At 39.0% G+C, this 15,411-nt stretch overlaps 1 protein-coding gene and 1 long non-coding RNA gene across 7 annotated transcripts in view; one reads left to right on the top strand and one right to left on the bottom strand.

The window, feature by feature from the left end:
* LOC125767009 (frizzled) overlaps positions 1–3,543 on the bottom strand; it is a 217,286-nt gene extending 213,743 nt beyond the window's left edge. For all 6 annotated transcript variants that reach the window (XR_007418717.1, XM_049433215.1, XM_049433216.1 and 3 more), the window contains exon 1: positions 1,605–3,543. Coding sequence is in view for 5 of the 6 variants with exons in the window: in XM_049433215.1 (XP_049289172.1) it covers positions 1,605–2,324 (720 nt within the window). In the remaining variant the exon portion in view is untranslated. The remainder of the gene's footprint in view (positions 1–1,604) is intronic.
* LOC125767122 (uncharacterized) overlaps positions 1–15,411 on the top strand; it is a 241,659-nt gene that overhangs the window by 217,436 nt on the left and 8,812 nt on the right. The window lies entirely within an intron of this gene.

Raw genomic sequence — 15,411 nt, 5'->3', positions numbered from 1 at the left:
TTCTCTAACATCCGCTAACGCGTTGGAACTGAATCGTCCAGGAGTAAGATGCGGTTCACATTGAATCATTTCTTCCTGCACGCTTGTGGTGGTCGTGCTACTTCTGGGTCCAATTTTATTCCGCCATGCGATATGCAAACCAGAATCGCTCGACAAACGTTCCGGCAAACATTGGAGTTAGGGAGTGGATACTCCATCTGTATACAAATACATTTTGCAAAATGCAACAGAGTGATGCGTTGAACATATGCAAAGCTTTCGGGGAAGAAATCAAATACCGGCCTAAATGAGATTCGTAGAAACATGGTCAGAAATGTTCAATCGAACCGATTTAGCTCCAGCTCCGGTATCCTCTCGAGTGTGTGATCTTTTCAGCTGATTAAAAGTCAATGCAAAAATTCATTCCATTCCTAAAGAGACGATTACAATGCACGAAGATGTAAAACCCATTCCCTGCTTATTGTTAGTATTTCGTGAGCAAAGATTTCCATACTTCGTGCCAAGCAAACATGCCAGGATACACACAAGTGTTCACACAATTTCATGGCCATCGACATACATTCCCCGACACAAAACAGATATGGATAGATGTTCTGGTGCATCCGGTACATCCGAAAATCAGATTACGTCTTTCGGGGTAGCGATTAAGGCACCCGGAGCTTGTGCAAGATCTGGTCGAATATCTGATACAATCCGAAGCAGAGCAGAACTGACAGTGTGTGTGTGTCACAAAGGAGCATTTCATTTTTCACCTAACAGTGGTGGAGTGTGGAACTATCCTTCCCTGTATCATTTCCTGGGAGATGTCCATCCAGGTTTCCGACAAATACTGCAACCGGTATGTTTGGTATGGAAGTCATCCTGCCTGGTGCTTACCCAAAAACTACAAAGGCTATTATTGTGTTGCATACCGGCACGTGCGAAAAGGGCAAAGTGTTACCGAATGCTCGAGGTTCACATTTTTAGAGAAAAGACTTACGGAATCTGTTCCGACAAAAGCGTTCACTCTACTCTACATTTAAAAAAAACGGAAAACATGAATACGAGTGCAGTTTGCACTTGGCACGAAATATTCCATTAACAATAATCGTCAATTTGAATAGTTTTTAATAAACGATTTAGTTAAAAAAAAGATATAAAATAACAACATAAATGGAGCTATAAAAATGGGTTTGAAAAGCAACTTTCTAGATTTTATAGCAATTTTATTTTTGATTAATATTTTTGTTTTAAAAAATATATTTTAGAATTATTTAAAATCAGCATATTTTCCAATAAATAAAAAAAAACTCGAAACGTTTGTTTAGTCAGGCCGCAAATAAAAAAATTGAAGCTGTCCGGTGTTATTTTTATGACGTGACATGGACTCCTTATGCCCCCAGGGATTGTGTCAATTTGATAGTTTTGTTTACTTTTAAATGGCAGTTTGGGTTTTTAAACACTTTTATCTGTCAAACCAATTAAAATGAACTCAAATTTTACACCAAATAATTGTCTATAAGCATCTCAGAAGAAAATTGTTTCCAATTCAAAAAAATAGCGATATTTTATTCTTCAAAAACTCAAGACAACGTAGAATAAAGCCACAAAAAAAGAAACCTTACCTTTCCACCGATGGTCAACTGGTAGCCCATAAGGGTCGGTGCTTTTAGCTGCACCGGACAGATGAAGCCTAAATCTCGGTGTGTGCCGACCAGACTGCCGCCGGCACCGGCCCCACCCACCGAGCCGGACGATTTCCGGTGTGGCGGTATATAGGGTGCAGCGACCGTTTTGGTCGGATAGCCTGGCGACGATGCGCTCGTCGGTATCGGTGTCGTTTCGCTAGAGTTGTCCTTCGACACGCACAGATTACCGTCACTGTTCTCCGGGAACTGAGAACATTCCAGGTTTTCGGGCCACGGAAAGTTGAACGTTTTCATGATGTTCTCGCATGCCCGGGCACTTTCGCACAGGCTCCGACACGGTGGCAGCGGATAGGGCAGAATAGTGCAGACCGGTGCGTACAGCAGACACAGGAAGAACTTTAAATCGGGACTGCAATCGACCTTTACCAGTGGCACGTACTGGTGCACCTCGAGTGCTGCCTCTTCCTGCTTCGTATGACCGAACCGGTTCGGCAGTATCGTACGGTTGTACGGTATGCCAACGCAGAACGGAATCGTGATCGGTTCGCACCGATTGTGATGCTGAAACTCTTCACCGGCAACGCTGGTTTCCACCTCGTGCCCGGCGATCGTTTCCTGCTGCTGCTGGATGGCGATCGCAACGGGCAGCAAACACAGCAGGACGGCCATCCATCCGTACCGCCGTAAAGCGGCCATTTTCGATTCGGTTGCTATCTTCACAAAACACCGTTCTGACTGCACTTTTCACTGTGGACCGGCAATTGCTAATTTCAGCTTGCTTCGATATTATTTTGCCGACTTCTTTCCCGATCAAACACATGCACACTCACACACTGACATAGCAACACACCGGCAAATAACGATACGATGCTGCGAAAACATTGAACAGGTGCCCTTTATTTTTTTTTTGGCTTTCTTTTTTTTTGCAGACAGGGTAGAATTCTCTCACACACGAACGCACATTTCGCGGCGACGGTGCATCACACTCGCCCGTACACAAACGGCCCTGTTTCGTTTACGACTCTCGCACTAACACCAATTAACCGCACCGAGCACGCACTCACGCCTACAACCACAACTTTACATCACGTTTTCTGGCCGGCCGAAAAGTTACCGGGCCCCGCAAAATAAAACACCGCACAAACAGGCAACCGAAAACACCCACCAATGCACGTACACACACGGTCGCGTGCGCACTACCACTACCACCACGGAAACGGATGGAACGCCGGCTCGCTGTATACCGCACGCTGCCGGAAAAAAAGTGGCGGCGATTCTATTTTCTTCCTTTGCAACTTTTCTCCAACACAGGAGGGGAATTTTGCACGCTTGCTTTTTGTCGCTTGCTGCTTTGATTGTAATAATAGACTTACGTAGCCCGGCTGTTTTGTCGGGTGTTTTTATTTTTCGAAGCGCTGGTGCGCTTTCTTAACACAGCAACCGATTGCCAAAACACACCACACCACTGCACACTACTGGCCCAATGCTCTTTCACCAGCCACAACTTCAACGAAGAAGGAGCTGTAAATTAAATTACAACTTGTTTCACTTGTTTTGCCCCACTCGGTAGCACAAAAACAAAATGGATATACACTTTACACCGTCACATACACGCTGATTGCAATATCGTGCTACTGCACACCGCAGAGAAAATTGTGCCGGGTATTCCGGCGTTTCACACACGACCGCGAAGAAACACGAAAATATTTGCCCGCGAATGATTGCTTTAGCTCAACTTAGTGATTTGAATGATGCATCCACTTGGATTAGCATGCGATGAGCACAATTTTACTACTGTTGTAAACATTCTTTACGAAACACTGAAGTTGAACTGTTAAAACGCGACACGGTTACCGCGACGACAATACGCGTGCGTCCACACCGAACGAGACTCGGAACACAAATGATGCTGGCCGATGAACACGACGCACAGCACGGAATGAATTAACGGATGAATGAATGAATGCACCTGTCTTTACAGGGGTTGGCAATGGAAATATTGTGTGAAGGATAAAAATAATAAAAATCAAATTAAAATGATTTGAAAAGGAAAAAATATTATTTCATGATAAATATTACTATATTTTCCAATTGGATGTATAATATTTAATAAAATTACTGATTAACATTTGACTGTGGTCAAAAGAGAAAAACTCAGCCACAAAGACATGTTATATAAAGTATAGAATATAGAAAACAATTAATCATGATATTTCTCATATTTATTGAAAAGAAATGAGTTAATTTAAACGATATGTCATTCTCCAGATACCATTCAACATTTGTCATGATGTTGAGTTGCTAAACCCTGCGCTGGCAGGTGGTTGCGTGTGTTCATTCATTCATATATTTTTCCACGTTGTGTTCATTATCACTACAGCCGCTAGAGAGAATTTTTATTAAGCGCTGTCGCAGCTACAAAGCAGCGTTTTGAGCAACATCATGTAGTAAGGCAGTTTTGATGCTCCTGTTGTAAGCGGTGTACAAGACTGCTTAAATTAAATATATTACAAAATCTCTATCAGACCGTTTCCGACTCAAACCGATTATTCAGCAAGGGGAAAAATTAAATAATGGAAAGCCAGAAATGGCAGGCCAAGACTTGTGAGGTGATGCAAAACAGAAGATTAAGAAATGCATTGAGAGCTGAAACTGCACTCCTGCGAAATTAACGTAAATGGAAATCAAATGACTTCATATAGAAAACACTTCGCCATGAAAGTTCAAACCGATGACAGCACCGCCAAAAGTTAGCTTCGGTTTTGTACATAAACAAAATTACTTAGTTTGTCATATGGCGTGACCTTTAAGGTCGTTAAGGCAAGAAGAAGAAGAACGCTCGATACGTGCTATAACATGTCAGGAAACATTAAAAGTTTCTATTATATTCAAACTAAGTAAATCCGGGTAAAAATAACACTCTTTTGCCTATGTTTTTTCTTTATTTTTTTTTACTTTGAAAGTTGAATTCTCTCTGTAAACAAATGTAACAAATGTAACAAGTAACCATGTACTTGTAAAATAGATAGTATGTAAAATAGAGTAGAGCTGTATAGCTTGAATAGCCCTGCACTAATATAACGAAACGCAAAAAAGTCAACGAAAAATGAGATTTAACGAAAAACGATTGTAACGGAAACAGTATACAAGAATGAACGAATAAACAGAAAGAGATGCATAGACAACTTATCGTTTGAGGAACGAAACGCGTTAGGCGTAACGCAACATTTTTTAAATGCTCTCAAATTGCATACTATTAGGGGTAACATTGGTAACGTAAATATACGAAGCTTTATGTTTTGACAGATAGATGTCGCTAGCATCGCGTATCTCCTACATTTATGAACGTTGTAAGAAATTTTAAATTTATTAAAGTATTAGGATAATTTTTAGCACATACACAAATTATTGTTGAAATTATTTAACTATAATAAGAGTAGTTAGCCAGCTAAAAGAAATTACGTAACTTTTATATAAAATTGATGCCAGGAATTTCTCATAAATGCTAGTGGTAAAAAATAAATAACAACCACTTTCAACGAATCAACTGATAGTGCGCTCCAAAAAGGCAATCCATCGTTTCAATTCCAATCCCCGCTCAAACCTCTCCATACAGCAGAACAACATCAAATTCCAATTAGCGATCCTAACCGCGCGTGTAGATCCGTGTGGCAGTTGCACGCTTGCTTATCTTTCGCACCGATCGGCTCACCTTAGGAACTCCGGAATCGGCAAATCGGTCGGCGAACGAACGATCAACATCCGCGGCTGTTGTTTGCAATTTTTCATCACCAGTGTCCCCGTGTACGGTGCATTCTTGCTGTGCATTCTCGACGCAACCCACAACTAAACCTGCATCGGCTGATGGAGTTTTACTGTACGTTCGTCGCCAACCGGAACAGCTCCCTGGGCGGCTGGTACGGTGGAGTTGTTGTCTGCCTTATTGAATTATTACACCAAAGGATGGGTAGCGTAGTAATGTGCGGCGATGGTGATAGTATTATGCATGCGCATACATTAATCGATCGTTTTGCAGTGTGCGAACAGGGCTGTTGCAGTGATGCTACCGCAGATTATGAAGAACGGTTCTGCGCTCACCTTTGACCGTGGGACAACGCGCTTACTCTGTGTCCTGTCAGCTTCCACCTGGTACTACGCACCGCATCCCGGCAACTAATTTCATATTAATTTGACAAAATGGATCTCCTTCTATCTCTTTCATTTTGATTTATTATGGGTGTTAATTTAGGGCTAGTCGGCACATGAAATTTTACTTTGTTTTACTGCCATTAATGTAAAAAAATGTTATTCAAATTACAGTATTAAATTAAAGTAGTAAGGTACGATATTTTTTCGTTTCCTTCCGGTATGGTTTACATAATTAATTATTAAGAATTAACAGTTCCTAACATAACTATTCGGCCACTATTTTTTGCGAAAAATAAATAAATAAAAAGTTTAAAAATTTAAATAGTAAAACACAAACCGTACTGCACCAGCCTAGTCATTTTGATAGCTACTTTTGAATTTTATCACATTAATTTATGAGATTAAACAATTATATCCTTGTTATTGCATGAATTTGTAATAATTTTTCATATTTTACCTCGGATATTGCTTTTTAAGTAATCTTCAATCTGTAATCATCATCAAAGAAAGCCTAAGAGGAGCTTTAGGAGCATGGTCATTCGATGTTATTCCCACCCAACGGAGTTTGGTGTGTCTAATTCGCTGTACGATGGTGAATTCGTACAACTCATAGAGCTCGACATTATACCAGATCCTCCATTGTCCTTCCACATAAACTGGGCCAAAAATGCTTCTGAGCATTTTTATCTCGAACGCAACTAAGAGGGTTTCGCCACTTTTGGACAGAGTCCATATCTCAGAATATCAGCTTCGATCGTCTCGATTCGAGGTGGTTTGAGTAAAAAAGTATAGGATAGTATAGGAAGTATACAGGAGCGCCGTAATCAAATGATATTTGTGGTATTAGCGTATGCCAGGATCTTAATTGACTTATACAAGATGCTCCCCGTAGTTTTCACCTAGCGGAGAGAGTAGCGGATGGCCCTCTCTAGCGCTAGGTTGAAGAGTCCAGACTCTACTAGGAAACGGTCCTGAAAGTTGTCCATCCACTATCTCCTGACATTGGCATTTGCACAAGTGAGTTAAGATTGATCGAAATTTCAAAAGAGCCCATTGCGTAGTGTTTCTATATTTTCTCTGGCTGAGGGCATAATGCCGTATGCCTCTTTGAAATCTATGAAGAAATGGAAAGAATGGAGCTGTTGCTCCACCATCTTCTTGAAGGTCTCGCCTCGAATCGAAGATCGGATCAATGGTTGATTTTTCGTTTCGTAACCCACTGTGATAGTTTCCGACTATCTCTTCTACAAATGGGACAAGTCGAAGTTGTATGATTAGGGAAAATATCTTGTAAACTATTTTTGAATAAGAGATAGTGTATAAGATTCCAATCATAAGGCATCGACTCACTATCACAAACATCTATATTAATTCGATAAAATTCGTGTTCTAGTGCTGTGAACAAATCTTGATCAGTTCAGCTACAATTCCGTCAGTGCCATGCGCCTAGTTATTCTTACATATTAGTAAAATCTTTGAATAATGGAGTACTTTTACCTTTGTTTAGCATCATTCTTATGGATCACTTGAATTTTATATTGTTTTATCAAAACCAAGACATTTTCAAGTTGTGTTACTAACTGTACTTATGGGAAATCAACTGTTTTTAAATCAAAATTTTTCCTTAGTAGCTGTTAGCATGAAAAACCTTGAAAATTATTCTGTTTAAAAACTTGATAGAATATCAATTTGTATTTGATTCTCAAAAATGCACTGCCCGTATAATTGTGTATTCGAGTGATCGTGTTTTATCAACAAAATATTAATTGTATATAGCTTGAAATACATAATTTTTTTTTAAACAAAAACTATCCTTATTTTAATCGATTTTAATTTATTATACATCAAATTTGCCACTAGTAATGTTCCGTTACCACGCTGTCTACTTATAACCGATTCAATGATGCAACATTACATTCCAAAAGTGAAACTAATGCATTACTTGCAGTTAGTGCAACTCTACCAGACAGTATATGCAAATAGACTTGTTTGCCGCCGGATTAAAGTTGCTGTGCCAATCGGTAAGATGCAATATTAATCATTACTAGCATTTTTTTTGCCAGCAGCCGACCAAATATCTCACGCTGGCACGATTAGATAACCTGTCCCGGGGTACGACCGATCGAAAGTAAAAAGTAAAAAAAAGGAGAATTAATCATTAAACTTTGCCGTAAAACGTTCGGCAAGGAAGCGAACGGAACGCATCGCTTCGGGGAATGATTGAACCGTCTCCGGCAGACTATAGCCGATTCGAACCATCATCCACTGTCTGGCAACGCTTCAGCCAGCTGGCCACATGCTGTGCACATGTTGTGCCGTTGCTCTCGTTGGAATGAAACTGCGCCAACATCAAACGCACGCATCCTTCTGCTGGTCCACCGGTGTTTCGTACATGGGAACAACTTTATTCCGCCCGCAGCGTATCCATTCACCGTACCAACTGCATGTCGGACAGAAGCGTGCGTATGCTTACCAAAACTCCGTAGGTGAAAGTTGTTGCCATTAATTGCCGACTCGGTCCTGTTTCGGACAAATGGACGATTAATCTTGAGCTGCTTCCTCGGACGAGACGAATAGGACAAAACAGGCGCGAAACAATCGGAGGTATTAACAGGCACTAGTAATGCTTCCTAACTAGCAAACCCGGGCATGAATCGTCGCAGGTTTTGTCACCATCGTAGTAATACAAGATGGATAATGATCACCCCTGAATGGGACACCAAAACCGTCAACTTACAATCAAAAATCCTCTAAAATCGCACAAAACAACTACCTTTACGAGGGGAACTCTGTTAAGTTTGGGGATTTTTTTTGTTATTTACATTACTCACCATCAAAACAGCCAGGAGGTTGTTTGTTATGTTCAACTCATCCGATTTGGAAGTGATAATAAAAATGAACACAGTTTGTGTGCGAGTGTGTCACATTTTATGGCGGATTAAATAACGTTTTATGTTTAAAGGGAAACAAATGACAAGAAGTCGATTTTTTTTTAACACTTACGACCTGCTGCAGGTGTTGACTTTGTTTGATGTTAGCTACTTCCCGGTAGTGGTTTTGGTTTATGGATTCATGTAAATTGTACTAGCAATGTACAATTCGAGAGTTTCTTTTTTGTGAAGGCTATGTTCCCGTTTTTTTTCAAACACAAAAAAATAAATTCGTGTTTCGTAATATAATTTATTCAGGAGTTAATTGAACGGAATTAATTTGGACGAGAATGGATGCGCTACTTACAAAAAAGGTTCGCAAGGAAAATATAACCTGTAATGTGACTGTTCTAGGTTACGACATTGAACCATACTTTCGGTTGGTGTGTAATTAAAGAAAAATTATAGAATAATGTGTTATACCAATAAATATTAACACTATTTTAGACCTAGGTATATTTATTCTTTTAATATATAGTTTTAAATACGTATAATAAACACTATTATAAAAAAAAATTATGAAATTCCGTTATATATGATTTGAAAAAACATCGAAACCAATTGGAAACAAACTAGCAAATGATGTTTCAAAACACACGCCCATTTTAGTCGCTTCCCATCCATCATCGACCCATGTCAGCCGAGGCGAGTGATTTAAATCTTGCTGACATATTAGCGTGTCGTATGAAAAATGTCGCACAAATTGGGTGCTAACGGGTGATCCGTTCGAAGTACCAGCAACGGGAAACCGTTTCCACTCTTCGCTTTGATTTTGAACCACCGTCGAAGGAAAAAGTAACGCTGGCTGGTTGGAACGACCAGCCGCACCAGCCGCCTTGATCCTGATGACATTTATAGCTTCCCACTATTAATAGGTGATTTTGGTTCGTACCGATGCATCCCGGTTGCGTCGGTTTCGATCCGAAGCAGACTTAAAGAGCAGCTTGAAACAGCTTTTATTAGGGATGGGACACCCAACACCATCCGTTATCCACCTGGTTCTTGAGGAGGAGGCTATCCGAACCCATCGTTGATCCGGCAACATCGAGTGAGCGAGTTTTTATTAAATTAAATTCTCTAAATTTGAATGATTTATGCTCGACGGGACGACCGTTTCGTTCGACGCCCGATCTTGGTGGGCTCTACGTATGTACGTTCCCGAGTCGCTGGGTTTGATTCACGGTCCAGTCGCCATCATCGTCGCCGTCGTCGTACGTCGACATGTTACAATAACCTGATCATCTCATGATGGAATTCATGTGGTTTTTCAGCGATTTTTTACACCCATTGAGCTCGGGATGGAATATGGTCCATGGGAGAAAGCGAGAAGGCTCACAATAATAGAGACGTGGCTGCCTGGCACCGGACGGAGATCCTGCATCAACGGACGGCCACAAACGGCGCGTCAGGCGCGCTGATGAATGTAGAGTGTGATGACTTCTAATAATTTATTACATTTTTATTATTCCATACATATAAGGGTGACACCCCGAAGGTCCCGGGGTTTTGCATTTAACGGTGCTGCAAGCAGAAGAAGGCAGCAGGCTGTTGGACGGGAAACACATCTTTTAGAGAGCGAAAGATGTGTGAAAATGCGACCAGAGTGCCGCTGCAAAGGATAGAATCCTCGGCATCATCGTGTTGGCGGTGTAGAATGGAGCATTTCTTTTTTTTTCTGTTGACGATATAGTACGTATTGGTAACACCGAGCTCAGAGGTGAGGTGGTTTGAAGCAAGGCCAGAGGAAAAGCGATCGTTAAAAAGGGCCCGGATGCGGTTATTAATTTTATGTTCATTTCCATAATTCCAAGACAGTACGGCGACCAGCAAACGGTCTGACATCATGTATTCGCTCGCAGCATTCGCTGCACAGTAAAGGAGGTGTAATACAAAAAAACAATGATAGTAAAACTTTCAACGTTTGTGTATGCAAATGTCCCGATTGGTGGTGAAGATGAGCTCGAATGCAATTAACTTTTCACCACAGTGATATTAAACAACAAAAAAATGACAAAAGGCGATGATGAAGATGATTTCGATATGTTAGTATACTTTCACTCTCGCTCCTTGTCTCTGTGTGTTGTATTAAATTTGCTATAATATTTTGCTCTCTTTTTTTTGCTAAAATAAAGCAGATTTCACATCTCTGGGATCATCATTTCGAACCACCCCTCTTGTGTGTGCGCACAGCATAAAGGCGATCGACATTAAAAAGCATGCGAACCGTAGCTGCTTTAAATTAACACCATTAATGTAGGCACTTAGAGTTTGGATTTAATTAGAACTAATTCAACGATCATCAAAATTTTTCCATTCTTCCTACTACCAACCCATTCAGCAAAAAAAAAAAACAAAAACGTGATGGAAAAAGGCGTCGTAAAAGTGATGAACCTACATACCATTCTTCGGCAGTATGTGCGCTCATTAGTGTGCTCGGAAATTGGCACTGGGGGAGGGGTTGGTGCTTATTGGCATGATGGCAGACTGAAAACAGATTGGTTTCAGCGAGATCGGTAATGAAATGCAGCTGGAAAGAAGAATGTGAATGCTTTACTGGATTAGAACAGCAAAGGAAACACTTTTGTCAAGCTACAATTAAAAAAGAGAGCAATATTTTCACAATAGATAGATATGCAGACGATAGTGTAAAGTTTAATTACATCATTAGCGATAATTAAGCGGCTTGAAAATGTATATATCGTGGACACTAATAATATGAATGTAAGAAGAATTTGACAAAACAAAATATACCGATTCTAATATATTTTATTGTTTTGTTTTAAAGAATTAATATTCAATATTTATCGGCAAACTTTGGAATATCAGCTATAAAGTTACTCCTCTCTTCCGATGTTAAGGAGCTAATGAATGATCGTTTCTACCATTCCAAACAAAGGATTTTAAAGGTTGCTTGCAGATCATTTCCACGTTCATATAACAGCTTTTGAAGATACTACTAAATACTACACGAACCAACCCGAAAACATTAATAGAAAGAGAATTATGAAAGGATCCAAATTAAGCTAGGATCAAACGTAGTTCTGGAAATGTATTAAAAACCTTGTGAAATAAATGAAATATAATAAAATAATAAATAATATAAATCAAGCAGAGTTGGAAGAGGAGACCTCATTTTTGAAGTCGTCCAAAACTTCATATATCTTGGGTAAAGACCACTGATGTTGAGATACGCGCTAGGGTGCTGGCTGCACACTGATCCTTCAGCAGTCTGAGGAAATTTCTCCGCTAAAAACACCTGTCGGGACGACCGAAACTGGGATTATATAGAACCTATACAGGTACAGTATTCACATACGCCTCTCAGATTAAAACGTTGTCCAAAACTTCTAGATCCCTTTTAGACATGTTCGACTACTCATGTACTACACATAAATCTCGTAGACATGAATTTTGTCCAAAACTGATGAAGTATGATTGAAAGGACAATGGAGGAGCCACTAAGTTGTATGTTTTAACCACTATCGTACAGCGAATTACACACGACACCTCAGATGAGGTGGTCATGTCATTCAAGAGCCTGCAAAGTCCTTTCAGGCCGATCCATTGTGCAAAGGAGGCGTGATAGACAAAAAAACCCATCTCAGCTTCAAATTATCAAAAAGTTATAAAATGCTTCGCTTTGTATTAAACGTATTATCCCATATCTCACTTTCCTTTGTTTCGTTGTATTAAATACACTGCATTTCATGTGATTTTTGTTTTTTATTCCATTTTTATGTTTATTTTAAACTTGTTAATCTAGAATGTAGTCGTAGGTAATGATTTTTTTAAACTTTCTAAAATCACTCTTACAATTTTTGTAGATTTTTTTCTCAACTTTAGATCAAAAATTCCGAAAAAAATATTATAGTTCAATTTCATTCCAATTGAAATTAATTGACACCAAATAATCGGCTCTGAAACAGTTGCTAATTATTACAATATTGCAAAGCAATTAGGATATCTTGAATAGTTCCAAAAACTTCTAAACTCTTTTGCCAAAACGGAATTGGAACACTAAATGCCAAATGATTTTTGATTGCCATTTCAATAAAAACCAGCCACCAATTCGCTTTCCTTTCGGATGGCCACACCTCGTTCCACCATTTACCATTCCCCTTCATCGGCCCAAAACCACTAGTGACGAACCTTGATCCCGAACAATCACTGCTCCTTCGGAACCCTACAATTATCTAATGATACACCTCGAAAGGTAAGCTTCCAAGCCCCAAAAACCTTAAGCCCCACAACGAAGTGAAGAAACTTCTTGTGTTTTGCTTACCGTTTCATTCGGTTTTCATTGGGTTCGATTTCTCTAATGCTGCGGACCAAAAAGTGCACCGACCAAATCATTCCCGCGTTGCGCTGGGTGCACATTTGTGAGGTGTAATTTGCACAACTCCACTCTACCCTCTGCAGAGGTTAGTGCTCTGGGAAGGAGTGCGCGTGCTGGATAGGAAATTGAGTCGGTTGATTTTGAAAACTTCCACACCCGGTTGCTGTTTTTGCGCAAATGTGGAAGGGTTTTTTGCGTTCATTTGCGCCAATGAAGGTGACCAATCGGGAAGGTCGGAAGCGGTGACTGTAACGGTGGTAATTACTGCAGAAACTCGGCGGAACTGTGCTAACGATTATTGCCGAACCCTGGAGTAGATTGGAGTGGCGTGCGATTTACTCTTAATCAAGCGGTTTGCACGATTCCAATGATGATGATGATGATGTTGGGATTCATGTGTTAGTTTTGTATAACGAAAACACATTCTGACGAAAATCGGACAAATATTATTCACAACATGTTTAAAGATAGTCAAGGTGATGGGAAAGGAAAGGATGAAATGATTTTTCTAATTAAATTAAAAATATTTTAGTTCAACAATTTCAAGGAAGTAATGTAGATTTGTTCATTAAAAGTTCAAATAAAATCAAATTATTTTAGTTTATTTGATAAATTTTGATCCTCTTGTTGATCCTCTCCGTACATTGCACCGGCGAACCCTGTAAAATAAACATTCAACATTAAAGCTCATAGAATATTACTCATAATGCATACTTGTGCCATTTATAATGCCGTATACAACTTTACTACGTAAGCCGATTGATATAAAATAGATAAACGATCCATGAACCGATCCCGGAAATTGGGAATGGTTGTCATTTTCAATGTGAAATACTCTCACGGCTTTTTCGCTTTCGTCTACAAGCAAAAACTATCAACCGTAAGCTCAAGAAAAGAAGCAACAACGAATCATGATTCCAGTTCTAAACCCAATGGCAAACAAAGCCATTCGTTTTAAAAGGGTAACAAAACTTTCTCACCCCTTCAAATCGTGACCCGTCCGTTTGGCGACCTAAACGGCCGATTCGAAACGAGCCTTGCGGAAAGGGACAAGAGTGTGTAGCGCTCGCAAATGTTGTATTATAATTTTATAAATGCTCAATAAAATACAATAAACCAATCAATAATCAATTGCATGCAGCAATGCACACAATTCGGCAGCACGAAGTCTATGGATGCAGACGGAGATTGAAGGAACCTTCAGAAGGAAACCGAGCCATCCCTTTTAGACTGGTGCTCGATGTCGCTGTAGACGTAGCAGACTGTGTTTTTTTTGGTCTTTTCTTTTTGTGTTCGTTTCTCGCTATTTTCCAAAAAGCTTTTCACGACAGTGCAGCCTTCCAGCAGTGCAGAAGAGACTGTATTGAAATGACAAAAAAGTCGTGAATTTCAGAGAAATATGATGCAGACGGTTTGATAACGTTACCGGAGATGAACGGTGGTGCACTCGGTTGATGATGTTAGAATAGGATTTCGTACTTGCGCCGTACGACGTGTATCGTTTTGTATGGAATGAAAGCGTCCGAAACCTAGTAGATTGAATGCTGGTAGAAATGTACCAAGAAGCTTTTTACCTTCGCAAACATGACTTTTAATCTGGCTAATAAGAAAAAAACGAACAGTCTCTTGGTTGTGCATACTCAACTTTTGGTAAAAAAAGGGTAAAAATTCCAAAGAATACGATAGTTTAATTTAAGCAGTTAGTGTGAGTAATTTTATTAGATGTGCTAAAACCTTTTTAAAAAAAAGCAATTTAATAAGATGTGCTAAAAAATTTTGTAACACTAAGCAATTTAATTAGATGTGCTAAAAACTTTGTAACAATTTGGTTTTATTTATTAATTTATCAACTTTTTTAATCCTTTAGTATCTTGTTAATAATACGTTCTCTTTTAATTTGATTGTTTTTAAATTATTTAGCATATTAAATGAATGAATTTTAGTTTTATTCCAATTATTTAATCTTCACAAGATATTTTATATTATTAAATATATATTTTTATGTTCTTAAAAATTAAAACATAATTTTAATCAAATTTGATTTTAAAATTGAAATAATAGTTTATTTACACTAATTGAGATTCAATTATAAATTTTATTTTTAGCAAGCTGTAAGTTTAGTTTAATTGTTTATAATAATAATACAAGTCCTTCATAATTGTATAACAATAATCGAATAAATATCGTGCAGTAATTATTAAAAAAGATTTTAAAATTATTTTTTTTTTCAAAAGAAGTAAAACAAATGAGAAGTAAACAAATAATAAGTTTTATCCTTAACATTCTTTCCATTTTCTAAATTGCACATTTGTAATGTCTGCTTCTTGATCGACGAAAACGAACGTCTCCATGTTCGATCATCCACGAC

The sequence above is a fragment of the Anopheles funestus genome, chromosome 3RL (genome assembly GCF_943734845.2).
Source record: "Anopheles funestus chromosome 3RL, idAnoFuneDA-416_04, whole genome shotgun sequence".
Lineage (NCBI taxonomy): Eukaryota > Metazoa > Arthropoda > Insecta > Diptera > Culicidae > Anopheles > Anopheles funestus.
The sequence above is the reverse complement of the archived record's forward strand: the minus strand, read 5'-3'. Positions and strand labels throughout refer to the sequence as shown.